The sequence below is a fragment of the Coturnix japonica genome, chromosome 1, assembly GCF_001577835.2.
Source record: "Coturnix japonica isolate 7356 chromosome 1, Coturnix japonica 2.1, whole genome shotgun sequence".
Taxonomy (NCBI): domain Eukaryota; kingdom Metazoa; phylum Chordata; class Aves; order Galliformes; family Phasianidae; genus Coturnix; species Coturnix japonica.
In genome coordinates this window covers 64,951,060-64,965,406 of record NC_029516.1, presented here as the reverse complement: position 1 = coordinate 64,965,406, position 14,347 = coordinate 64,951,060, and the positions used below count along the sequence as shown (strand labels likewise).

The 14,347-nt window shown below is 37.3% G+C and overlaps 1 protein-coding gene across 1 annotated transcript in view; it reads right to left on the bottom strand.

Annotated features, from left to right (window-relative positions):
- The window catches only part of ATXN10 (ataxin 10), a 91,791-nt gene that overhangs the window by 42,559 nt on the left and 34,885 nt on the right, over positions 1–14,347 (bottom strand). The window contains exon 6 of the mRNA XM_015870548.2: positions 6,951–7,031. Coding sequence (XP_015726034.2) covers positions 6,951–7,031 — 81 coding nt within the window. The remainder of the gene's footprint in view (positions 1–6,950; positions 7,032–14,347) is intronic.

Below are 14,347 nucleotides of genomic sequence, written 5' to 3'. Positions count from 1 at the left end.
CTGCTGTGATGGCACTGTTGTTAGGAAATATAGTCCACGCAGTCCATTCCATTTTTCATCAGCTTGAACAGATGGAAAACAGACTATACAGTGGGTGTGAAAGGAGAGTTCAGGCAAGATCGGCAGTGTGCTCCAAGGTCTTCAAAATGGTATCAGGCCTGATGTTTTCATATCCATTCAAGAAAGATTTTCTACTTTTCTGACCGGACTCAGGAAGTTCAAGCCTTCAGCGTAGGCAGCGATAATGGCTGATAACCTGAACTTATCCTTTGCTGGGGAATTCTCATGTCGCTACTCTGCAGACTGTCATTTTGACTCCAGCCAGTAGTGGTGACGCCATGTCTCATCACCAATGAGGATGCAATCCAAGATATTGTCACTTTAAGACTCATACCACCTCAACAGGTCCTGAAAACCTTTCAGATGGTGTTCTTTCTGTCCCAGCAATTGTGGGGCCCACCTTGCATAAATTTCGCAATATTCCAACATTGCCACCATTGTTTCCAACACACTAAAGCCGATATTCAGCTTCATACACGCTTCTATGTGATCAACTGATAGAGATGCTCTTCATTTTGTGGTGTGACAGTTGTGCTTGGCCGTCTGGAACATGGCTTGTACTTCACATGCTGTCATCACTGCTGGAACACTACAGCAACCACGTCACTGAGCTAACATCCACAACTTGGTCTCCCTAAACATTCAGCAAATGTTGATGAATGTCACTGGATGCAATTTTTTCCACATGAAGGAACTCACTGACACACTTCTGCTTCATATGCACTTTAATTTCATCAGACTGCATCTCTGCTGTCATCTGTCACATGGCAGCAAAATTTAATGACATGTTGCTGAGAAGGTTCAACCTCTACTGCCATACTACCAACATTCACCTCTCACCTCGTATGCAGAAAAAATAAAATAGGAGAACTTTTGGAACAGACCTTGCATGTACTCTGGGCTCTTTTATAGTTAATTAATCATATATCCAATGCAAGTAATTCAGCATATGAAAAATGGATACATAACATAGCTGCTCTACAAAATGTACTCAGGAGAAGATAACTTTAACGTGGCAGTGGCTCTACCACAGCTTTGCTGTAGAACTCCTGCACTGAAGAGAGAGTATGGGCTAGTGGAGTTAACTGTAATTTTCCCAATCTGAAAGAACTCTATTTATTGAACAAATTCAACAGTAGGCTATTTTGCTAAAATATTTGCAATTCAAATGGAAAGGCTGATATTTACATATGTGGAGCAAGTCAGATGCTTCTTCTTCTCTTTCTTTTTCTTTCTTCTTTTCTTTAAATTCACCAAGCAAATTGTCAGAAGAGGAAGAAAAATGTCATCTTCTGTGGGAACAGCATGGTCACTGCTTTATTAACCTCACCCCTATTAATCAAGTAACAGTTACTCAGTTCTTGCTAAACTTATCCCTAAATGTCATTAATATAGCTGCATTAAACAATTATCTGAATGAACAGAAAATGCTTTTTCAATACGGTAGCACAGAAATATACTCAACACATTTGCAAAAGGGTGGACTTAAGTAAGAAATCTGTCAAACACTGGTAAACTCTCACAGGCTTCACTTACAAACGTGATCGAACAACAACACAGAACAGTCTTTATATTTCTTCTACAGGTTAAAAACTGGGTAACACAAGCTTTCCTGTCTACAAACTACCTTCAACCAACAACCTTAGGCCTTTGTATTTGGTAATCTAGACTAAAATCGGGTTAACTACATCAACATTCCACTCATCCCCAAGACAGGGCTAGATTTTACTTGTCTCTTTTTACCACGTTTAGAGCATTTCAAGTATATGTTGAGCTATGACAAAAGGTTCCACACAGCATTTATGATTACTGGAATTATTACAATAAAATATCTCCTGTATAACAGGATACCAGTCAGCTAATGTTGCACCAATAAACCAAATAACCATGTTTAAAACAGACAAGCAATTCTTTAGTAAAGAAGTTAGAGGGTCACCTTATATTTGCATAAAGTGTATTAGTGATACAAAATTACTACCACTAAGAAAATATTTTGCATTACTCTTCTTGGAATACAGTCAGCTACCCTGTGAGGCAGCCATAATCCTTCTGGAGAAAAATAGTAGTTATATTTAAAAGAAATTACATGCACGCAGTATATGAAGTTTTTTTCTGTTCTCTTCGGGTATTTATATGTCAAAATTGTTATTATTGAGTTGACTTTCAGGCAGTCATTCAGAACATGCCCATCTTTCCTCAGAATTTCAAGCAAGTCTGGCATTCAGCAAAAAATTTACTGAGACCAACACTTTTTGTTCTGATGCAAGTTCCCTCACATTCCTTTCTTCTATTGTGACTCTCAAGTTTTTCTTCCAAGACTCCCTAGAATTCTTCCAAGTCATTTTTCCCAAATAATATAATTTGCCTATTTCTTTTATCTGATCTCAGAGCTGTTTAGTCATTCAGATGACAGCTAAATGCAAACAATGAACAGCAAAGTGCCACAAAACATGACAAGTGCTACTACCAGTTTTAGCATGTCTCACCATGAATTTTCATGACATTCAATATCTGAATACAGATTTATGGTGTCTATTACATTTATTTGGAAATGATCATGCCAGTAAGTGTTATCTTCCTTTTTTTTTTTTATTTTTTTGGCACAACTTATGAAGATCCTAGTTTTTTTTTCCCCCCATAACCGAATTTATTCCTCCAGAACCCATTTGATCCTAAATCTAATCTAATTAGCAAGAACTTAAAATAATTACTATCAAGAATTTGCAATTGCTAATAAATATGCTGTGTCTCTCAGAATCTGCAAACAAATTACAACCCTAATGTACAATTTATAACTGGAAAACCATTATTACAAAGCACAGTGTGGTCCTGCTAAGTTAACTAAAAACAGTAATATAAAATTTCATTAATTTTATTATCATTCAACAATTTTTTTACAGGAAACTTGAATCATTCATAGCTTCTAAAATGCCAATTGTAACATTCTTTCTATGACACTGGGATATCCCTACCCTGAAGCACTCCACTAAGAACAGTGGTCCTGTAAGACAAATGAACCCCTTCTCAAAATACCCCAATTCACAGAACAGCATGGACTGAAAAGGATCTCAAAGACCATCTAGTTTCAACCCTCCTGCTATGTGCAGGGTTGCCAACCACTAGACCAGGCTGCCCAGAGCCACATCCAGCCTGGCCTTGAATGCCTCCTCCAGGGATTGGGCATCCACAGCCTCCTTGGGCAACCTGTTCCAGTGCATCACCGCCCTCTCTGTGAAAAACGTCCTCCTTATTTCTAACCTAAACCTCCCCTGTCTCAGTTTAAAACCATTCCCCCTGTCCTATCACTATCCACCCTTGTAAACAGACGTTCCCCCTCCTGTTTATACACTCCAAGTATTGGAAGGCCACAATGAGGTCTCCCTGGAGCCTTCTCTCCTCCAAGCTAAACAAGCCCAGTTCCTTCAACTTTTCTTCACAGGAGAGGTTCTCCAGCCCTCTGATTATCTTGGTGGCCCTCCTCTGGACCCGCTCCAGGAGTTCCACATCTTTGTAGTGCTGGGGGCACCCGGCCTAGACACAGTACTCCAGATGGGGACTCGCAGGAGCTGAGTAGTGGGGAACAATCACTCTCCTCCCCCTGCTGGCCATTCCTTTTTTAATGCAGCCCAGAACACAGTTGCCCTTCCAGGCTGCAAACACACACTGCTGGCTCACGTCCAGCTTCTTTTTCACCAGGACACCCCCAAAGTCCTTCTCCACAGGGTTGCTTTCAAGGGGTTCTTTGACCAGTCTGTATAAATACCTGGGATTGCCCCAGCCCAAGTGCAACACTCTGCACTTGGGCTTGTTGTACCCCATCAGGTTCAGATGGGCCCACTTCTTCAGCCTGTCCAGGTCCCTCTGGATGGCTTCCCTTCTTTCCAGTTTATCGACTGCACCGCTCAGCTTTGTGTCATCTGCAAACTTCCTGAGGGTGCATTACATGCCATCATCTATGTCATTGATGAAGATGTTTTTTTTTATCAGAAACTCTTTTGATCTGAAAAAGTACTCCTAAGCGCCTTATGTAAATGTACTGACTTCTAACTGGTAAGCAGGGTGATCTATAATCCCACAATTAACTTCAGTTATTTTGTGTCTGTAAATCTGTAAACATAACCACGAATGAGAAACTGACACAAGATGGTCATCAACAGTCCTGCAGCAAGAAGAGGTGCCAGTTACATTACTCGAGTACTGATTTCAGTGCTGTTAATTTGTTCAATTGATTCATCATCCACTGAGAACAGTAATCCAATCTAAATCTACAAATAGTTCAGATTTGTAAAAACATCTTAAGCATTTGTTTTGTAGTGTTGTTGCTGTTTATTAATGCAAGAAACCTTCTTAAAAATGACAATAGATGTATGCATTTTGAAAGTTTTACAACATAATTAAGACTTTCAAGGCATTAACTTGAATTGTCCATACTCATGCCTAACTTGAGTAAGCTTTTTCTAAATACTTCTGCACATGTGCATGTGTCAAATCTGGCAAAGAATTCAAGTATCTGTACAATTTTTTGGCTTAAATACCATAGCCGTATGCTTCTGCAGTAATCACTTGTAAAGAAAGAGAAGGCACTGTCACATCATCATACACTTTTCAGAGCAAGAATATCATTAAAAGAGCTGATCATGTTTTCACAGTACGTATTCCATGCCATTGGCAAACTAAGGCATGCAACATCAAATTTCTAAAATTTCCTTGGAAATGAAAAATTGTTCTGAAGTCAGGAATTTGTCTTTTACTAGGAAATTCAGATTCCAGAACCACTTCTACAAGAAGAGCTGCTTATGGCACTCATCATGGCCACAATTATCACAAATATACTAGATTTCAATTACAGGAAATGCTTTGAATAGTGCAAATACTGCAAATATTGCGGTTATACAACTGCATGTACTTGGTTATCTAAAGCAACTGCCAACTTTAAGAGTCACTACTAACGTATGTACTCACAGATTTTCTCAACATAGTTAATTCCTTTTGGTAAATATATTTAAAGTAAGCGTATTTAAAGTGCACGATGGAAAACACTGTAACTGAGAGGTACCATTTATTCATGAGCTCAAGCAGCTTTCTCCAGACACCTCAATACCGCATCTGTCCTTTCTCCGTTTATTTGGCTCAGTCAGCCTTATTGGACACCAATGTGGCACTCTTGCGGTGAAGGCTCCTTGTCTCGTTTCGAAACAATGAATTCCCTATGCTTCGGTTTATACAGGCACTTTTTTTTTTTTGACTAGTTAATGATAGACATAATGTGTTTATCTGAACTGGATTTGTCTTCTCACATATCTCAAAAGAATGCATTTTTAAATATGCTAGAATGTTGCAGAGTAAGATGCCACCGCTGCAATGTTGGTTTTTTTTTTTTTTTAACTGAGATACGAAAGGACTGTTTCTATAACATGCATTTCCACATGTTTAACAGTAAAGATCAAGCGGCACCAAATTCACAACTGAACTGTGATTTTCTTTTTGAAGAACATGAGAGTTTACATGATTTGTAGAACTCTTGGAACTGATAATAAATTCAGTGAAAATCCATAAAACTACATAAACATACTTCTTGTCAGTGTTGCTGATCACCATCTCTGTACAGTGTGTGAAACAAACTCAGCAGAGACCTCTCTACAAACTGATTATAGCACTGAATCACAGAATCACCAAGGTTGGAAAAGACCTACGAGATTATCCAGTCCAACCATCCACTGCTCACCAATAGTTCTCACTAAACCATGTCTCACTAAACCATTTCAACACAACATCCAAACATTCCTTGAACACCTCCATGGTTGATGACTCCACCACCTCCCAGGGCAGCCCATTCCACTGCCTGACCACTCTTTCAGAAAAGTGAGTGCACCGTCAGAAAGTTTGCAGATGACACAAAGCTGAGTGTTGCCGTTGATATACTGGAGGGAAGGGAAGCTATCCAGAGGGACCTAGACAGGCTGGAGAAGTGGGCATGCATGAACCTAATAAGGATCAACAAGCCAAAGTGCAAGGTGCTGCACTTGGGCCTGGGCAATCCAGGTGTTTATACAGGCTGGTCAAAGAACCCCTTGAGCACACACTTCATTTTTTGTTTCCAACTGGAAAGAAAGGAGAAAGACTATATCTCCTTCATTATTTACCTCAGTTTATAACATTTCGTTTCTTTCATTGCTCAAACATCTGTCCGAATGATCATTTGTAATAACACTTTGGCTCAGATCAAAATTACATAGAAAAACATAAGTCACATTTATTTTTTTTTTAATACATTGTCTTTTAACTGCAACTTCCCTAGGTAAAAGGGGAAGAAAGTACCTATTTTGAATACATAAACATAGGATCACATAATGTGAGAATATTTTTATAATACTATTATTTTCAGTACTGGAAATACTAAAATGATTAAGTAATCACAAGCGTCGGCACATCTACTTCTGTTTGTTTTTTTTTATTTTCCACTAACCAGTATTAGGTATACTTCCAAGTCCAGTAAAGGCTTCCTTTTCATTTCTTACTATTACAATGGGTGCATGAACAGATGAACACGTTTGACATATAGCTATAAAACGCTGCAGGGTGTGGTGCTTTTATGAAATCAGGGCACAGGCATGAAGTCTTCTGTTGTGTTTTTTTTTGTTGTTTTTTTTTTCTGAAGTATTTCTTTACCAAGTAATGGCGCCAACCTGGATTCTGCAACCCTACATAAATCACTGCCAGTTGTGGCTAAACTGTAATGTTAACCAACCAATTTAAAACCATTACTGACATAGAAACATGTATTTAGAGATTTTGTGCCAACTACGAAACCACACAGTTTTTCAATCATGTGAACAGGATACTCTATATGGAATGCTAAATACTAAAAGCCACATTGGTTTTGGGGTTACCTTTCTTGATTGCTCAGTTTGGCATACAGGGCTTTTACCAACTCTGGACACTGCAGCAAATAGTCTGTAACAATTAAGAACCTAAAAAAAAAAAAAAAAGAAAAATATTTATTATTCGTTCTACAAAGAAAACAGCTTCTACATTATTCCAAATGGTGATATTTAATTTTACTCGTAAAGAACCATTTGACATACTTCTAATATTATTTCTCTAATTGTATATTGTTCTCCCTACATTTTCCCATTTCCAAACAAGCTTGGAGGAAAGCTAGTTAAAATCTTTCACCAGATATAAAAGGAATGCCACAATTTCAATAATAAATGACTAATCCAATTTTTACATACCTCAGCAAAAAGCCAAAGCTTAGGCTTGAATGCTATTATGGTATTCATCACAACACTGATTTTAAGCCCATCAGTCATGAAGAGCATCCAGATAAATTCTCAATAAAATAATAAAATCTAACAAAGCAACAGAAACTGCACTGTCAGATGCACAGCAGCAAAATACTTTTCTTAGCTTGCCAAAGAAACACTGCCCTTCTTTAACACAAACTGAAGCCAATATCCAAATTCAACTCCTTGCTCTGTAAGGGGATGGAATACGGTCTGTCCTTGTGCAAGTATTTACACTGATCACTTTCTGAAGTATCATTCACAACATTAGACACTAGGCCTGTAATTTCAACCTAGTCTTGAACATTCAGCATCATTAAAAAATAATAATTAAAAAATCTTCAAGTTATGAACCTAGAAGTAGTAACAGTGTTCTATATTCTCTACAGGTATACAAATACTAAACAATGAACTTTTCAATCTGTGTTTATCCCTATAAAATATAAATTAATTACCAAACAAATCTCAGAACATCCTCTGCCCATGAAGCTACCGTGAAGAATAGGTAGAGCATGATGAAAACCAAGCATTTCAAATACTCCATCCACCTCCTGCTAACATTCCACTCCACAAGTAGCTTTTTGCTTATCAATTATCCATGACATCGCCAACAGAAAGATTACATAGAAAGCCTACAGATTTAACAAACTATTTTTAGAACAAATAAATATCAATAACAACTTGGGGAACAAGTGAACAAGAAGTTGAGAAGACTAATAGCTATTTCTGTTTCCAGTGCTAAATATAGACTCAGCCAGCACCTGGTTCATTTATTTTAAAATGGAAATTTTAGAATGATATTTGTATATACACATATATAGACATAGGGAAGCACCAACCAAAAACTGGCACTTTGAGCAGTATAACATCAATCTAAGAGTTTCTCAACACAAATCTGAACGTACAGAATTCCCCACAATTATGTATGTTGTTCCAGAAGTAATACCACCTATTTTTTCCCAAGGAAGCTACAACAGAGACAAAGAGCACAGTAACACTATTTTATAAGGCAAATCCTGAGCTACAAAACATGATTTTCCAATATTGTCTCCACCTGCAGTTTTTGCCAGCAATGCAGAACAGCCTGCATACTGGGAGAGGAGACCAACCATCACTTTCACCACTGCTGGAATGCACAAGCCATCAGCTTACTGTGCTAGCATCCACAATTTGGTCTCCCTAAACATTCAGCAAGTGTTGATGAATGTCACTGGATGCATTTTTTTCCTGCATCAATGAATTCACTGACACACCTTAGCTTCATACGCACTTCCATTTCAGCTGTCATCTTGTCAGACTGCCCCTCTGCTGTCATTTGTCACATTGCAACAAAATTTTATGAAATGCTGGTGGGAAGGTTCAACTTTACTGCTGTCCTACCAACGCCTGACTCAGATATCACTGGCCAACATAATAAAATGGGTAGTATTATTTTTGGTGCAGCCCTTGTGTATTCCAACACGAAGTAGCACAGACTCAGATGTAACACCCCAATTACACCAAACCATTGACATGGCAGTCAAGAAGAACATTTCCACAGTACTTGAACGAACAAGAACTGTCCACAGTTAAACCTTCAGGATGATAACTGACTGCATTTCTTAAGAATCTGAGTAGAAGCAAAGGTTTCCATCTGCAGCCATAAAGGGACAAGCAAACAAACCCCAAACCAATAACTACAGCTGTGAAAAACACAGTACTGTGTAGCTTCTTAATGAAAGAATTTCAGTTGACAATGAAGCATGTTAATACTGCCTTTAAAGAGCAATGTGAAGCTTGATTTTTCAATTTGGCAACTGGAACTATAAATTTATGTTCTAATTTTCACGATCAATATCGCTTTAGGGAAATCTTATTGGGTACTTGTAGTTACAAAACTCAATTATCACAAAAAAAATATAATGCTAATAATAGTGGATTGGCGATTGCTACTATTAAATGGAAGATCCGTATTTAAGTCATTATTTGGTCTACACTCTTGTATTTATTCACATTCATCTTTCACTAGAATTAGAACTGGACTAGAATTGCACAGCCAGACAAGTCTGCAGTGTTTTAGAAGAAAGTTTTTGTTTATAAAGATGCAAATACTCTATGTGCTTCTTCATCTTTTAACTTCAAGACAACATGTAAAGCCTCAGAAATTCCTTCCATATTTGATTTTCTCTTTCACCCTATCCACTTCCTACATAACTACATGAAAGAATACAGTGCTAACACATTTTACAAGAGCATTACCAAGAGATGTCAACAAAAAAATCAGTAGTGGAACAAAGCACTTATCTCTAGGCAAGAATTTCTCTAGAAAATCTGGTGGTAGCTAAACAAGGGTGCAAGAAATTAAAGTTGCCATTTTCAGCCTTCAGCTCTCCTGTTTTTCATTTAGGTAAGGAAGGAGAAGAAGAATGAAAGTAAGACAATCCAGAACCTTGAAATAAGAAAGATATTTCATTTCAGGTAATTGACTTAACATGGAATTTCAGGTGCCCAAAAAAAAGGCTTCGATAGTAGATTTAAATCTCTTTGGAGGTCAACAGAAAAACCACTGGGATAAACTCAGGACCACTGTTATTTAGTGAAGGAACTGGTCAAAATTTAAGTTGTTATGCAAATCAACAAAGTAACAAATGAACAGAGTTAAATATACTAGTGTTCTTGAATTTTAAAAATTGCTTGGCTAAAATCTTAAAAATCTTAAAAAAAATAAATAAAATCAGGCACTTACATAGTAGGTTACTACAGGAGTGGATGCTCAAAGATTTAAAAATAGTGAAGGGTTTCACTGTTACAAATGGAACTTGAGCATCAGACAAGACAAAATAGTGTAAGCTACAGTTGCACTCAGTTTATCTCAAATGACGGCTAAGCCTTCTCCTGTCAAAGCTGGGTATAAGCAATCAACTTGATCATAAAATGCAGTACTATATATTAAGTTGGTTTCATTACATTAGCAATTCTAGAGAACAGCATCCTTTGTCTCAGAAGATAAGGGAAAAATAAATGTTTTAGCAGAAAGAAGAAAAACACATGAGAATTCTCTGTTTGATCAGCAAACTTCTCATCTAAGAACTTCTCATCTCAAACTTCTCATCAACTAAGAGCATATTTCACCATCTCAAACATAAATAACCAAAAATTTGAAGAAAAGAGAAGAAAATTTATGCAGCCAATCTTTTAAAGCTGTCTCACATGCCTTTATAGGTGTGAAAACAAATAACAGCAAAAAGCAATGTGCTTGGGACCAGGACATGCTTGAGAAGCAGAAGTATTTTCTGGCCTTTCACAACATGAGCATTCTACTTAAACAACTAAAAGAAGACAAACAAACAAACAAACAAAAAGTAATGAAAATTGGAGCGTATGCAAATCACTCTACTCAAACAGCAGCATTACAGCACTTCTTGCTCAAAAGGACAGTAAGGAAAAACATTTATATATTTAAAGCTCACTCCCAAGTATAAAACAATACATATTCTCCTGAACAGAAGAAAACACAACAGTGAACATCCTTCCATCTTCAAAAGTTATTACTTACAATGAATGAATTCTCCTTGCACAGGCCATGATATAGTCCACTAAGTCAACTCTCAGTTCTACAAGACCATCTTCAAATTATCTATAATATTTCTTAGATTTAGAATATACTCCTGTCCAATTTGATAGCTACATCTAAAAGACATTGAAATGAGATTCATTTTTACTTCTGAGAAAACTTGGAATCACTTTTAATTTAATTTTATTTTCTTTCCTGAAGTGCTACCAAGCAAAAAATTACTTTCTACTCCTTTGTCTCCATGAAACACATAGGAAGAAAGAGGTGACAAGGCAAATAAACATGAGAATCCAAGCTTTGAGAGATGGGGAAATCTGTGCCAATATGCTGCTTCTGCAAATAAGTAGTAGAAGCTACTCAGATCTCTACAATTAAGGAAACTTTTCCAATTGTCAGTACTATTTAAAACCACAGTTGAACTTGGAACTTGCAAAATAACTCGAACTTTCCTGGAATTAAAAATAAGAATTACCTTCTGAAGAGTAGAAGGGGGCAGGGGAAAGCCTAAACTGTCAGAGAGGAGAGACAGATTTGCCAGCCCCAGAAGAAAAAAAAAAAAGTAACATTTTTTGGTTTCTACACCACATGCATACCAATTAAGCAACAAGCACTCTACTGAGGAGTTCCATCTTTGCCTTTAAATCTGTGCCCATGGGCAAGACTCCTTGCCACAGGAGCAACTAGTTTCTGTCCACACTTCTTTTCATAAGCCAGGACAAAATAACCAAAGGCAAAAAAAGGGGAGGGGTAGCCCCATATCCTAATCTTTATAGTCATCGTTGAGCTGTGGTTTCAAAAAGAAAAAGTAGATGTTCAGAAAATCTTATTTCTGATGCCAAAAAGCTGACCATACTCTTAATATCATTTTGCTGAAAGCCAAAAGGCATATTATGCCTTTTATTTAAAATGGAGGATTTCTGTTCCTCGCTTTTCAGGAATCAGAAATGCAACCTGTTTTCACATAGCAACAACGCTGCCTGTTGCACACACTTGGAAAAAGTGATGACAAAGCTATACTCTCATCTCTAATGGAACCACCAAACTATTTCTAAAATAAACAGCTTTTAGACTACACATTGGTCTCGCTTAGGATAAATTATAACGTAGTTTTGTACTACTTTTGCCTAATTATTTTACAAAACACATATGTTTGCAGGTTCAATATTCTAAAATAGATTTCATGTGGCATTCGATGCTGGTTTCTCTTCTAAATACAGCAGCTTCTAAACCGTGCAACACACTTCACTGCTGCTGATTAATATAAACCCAAAAGGGAGTGGATGTGGATGTGCGGGGGAACACAGAGGAATAACTTTTTAAAGGCTCCACAATTTTCCAGAGCCCAAACACATAGGCTTCTGCATGTTTACATTTTGTTTACAACAAAAACGTTTTTGTAGAAAAACAAATGTCAGTGCTTGGCAAGGTTTTTCATCATACTGCACACGTAACACTGGATATTGCTTGTGCTTTCTTCTTCCTTTGGAACTGCTGCAGAGGAGCTTGTTACGGAGGATTCTTTAGATTTTGGTAGTAATCACAAGGGAATAGTGAGTGGGAAACATGTTTCAGTTACTGAACAGGGTGCTCCAGCTTTGTTTCCTAAGGGAAGGATCTGCCCAATTCCCAGATAGTACCCTTAGGCCGGCAACAGTTGCCAAAAGAAAGCAGCATTGTAAAAGGAACATTACCTTATGGACTAAGTATATTCACTTACATGCTTAAGATATGGTCAAAACAAAGTACCAACTTTTCAGAAGTGCATTAGCACACCAGTATGTAGGTACACTGGAAAGAAGAGGATACACAGAAAATAAAGGACTGTCTCCACAGGGGCTTGCAGACCATGCTCATTCCTTTGAATGGAAATGAATGGTGGATTACAGCTTGGAAGAAGTACAACCTAAATATGAACAATACAGAAAAACCGATCACAGTTTAACAGACAAATCTGTTGTGAGAGATAAAAGAGAAAGAATACTAAATGGAAAAACAAAAAACAAACAAAAAAAAACCTCATAAGAAGCTGTAAACAGGAAAAAAATAAATAAATAAGGAGGTTTAAAACCTTTCCACTTGCAAGAGGGAATGCTGATTCCACAACTGTGACCATGAACAGAGTAAAGTGAAAGTAAGTGATCACAACCAACACCTCTAAGGGGAGCCTACATTAAAAGACAAGTTCTCAGGACTGAAGGCAGGACAGGAACAGTAACTCACACACCAAACTGTAGCAGCTTAAAATATTTTCCACTAAAGTCAGTAGGTATGTGTTCTTAGGCTAGCAGCCTAGGCATTAAATGCACGTTACAAAGGTCCCTGCATTTTCCAGAGAACAACTACACTGCAAAAAACTGTTGAGTAGATAGGATCATTTAATTACTGTGGCATAAATCAAACCAAAGAAAATAAACTTACTAACTTGTTTCTGCAGAGCCGGTCTTTGCAAAGGCTTTTAAATCACATTCTTTAACATCACTCCCCTCCAAACATTCTGAATGCAGTAAGCTCTGGGCATTCTTTACAGGCCCAAATACAGATCCAAACATTCAGGACAAGACAGGTAAGTTTCAACAGCTTTCAGTCCGTAAAAATTCTAGTTTTGTCTTGTTCTAACATTTTAGCTAAAGGCTACAAAACAAGGGGTATACATCCAGACAGGCTACATTCTGAAGAATCTGTTAGAGATGCATCCCTCAGATCGTTGCTCTTGGGATTCAGACCAGCAACAATCTCAGAATTGCCTAGTATTCAAGATTATAGAACTGCTGCCATGAAACAAGTTAAGAAGCTGTGTTGACTGAATGTTTAGAGGCAGTTCAAAAATACAAAGCCTAATAAATGTTAATTAAAGCTATTCTGAAGTACCACTTTGTATCCAATATTAAAGATGGCAAAGAAATAAATGTTAAAAAAAAATAACTTGGAGCAGTTCAGAGGACCAAGCTTCTAAAAGAGAAAGAAGGTTTCAGTAAAAAGTGTGAATTACACTCTGCAGCTTAAAAGATTTCAGAGATAGAGACATTTCTGAAGCTTACAAGTAACTACAAGCTTAATGAGAAGCGCCTTCAGACCATCTAGTATGGATAAACAGGTATGATTCTAGAAGGGCATTCCTTATAGAACCAACTTAGTTCTTAAATTTATTCACTATTTCTTAGCTCAGAGTATGTTACAGAAAACACTTAAAAACTGAGTCACTGAGAAAGACCAATGTAGGTGTGTATCATTGAACTGTTATCTCCATTTCTTCCAAGTTCTGAGGTAATTTCCATTATGCCTATAAAAATCTTATATAAACACATCAGTGCTTAGTCTCAAAAATCTCAGTGTGCTGATCTTCAAAACAGACCTTTCAAGACTAAAAAAAAAAAAAGCTTTTAAAAATGGTTAGCACGCTTTCCACCGCTGAAGCACTGAATAGATCCAGAAGATGCTAATCTGATGT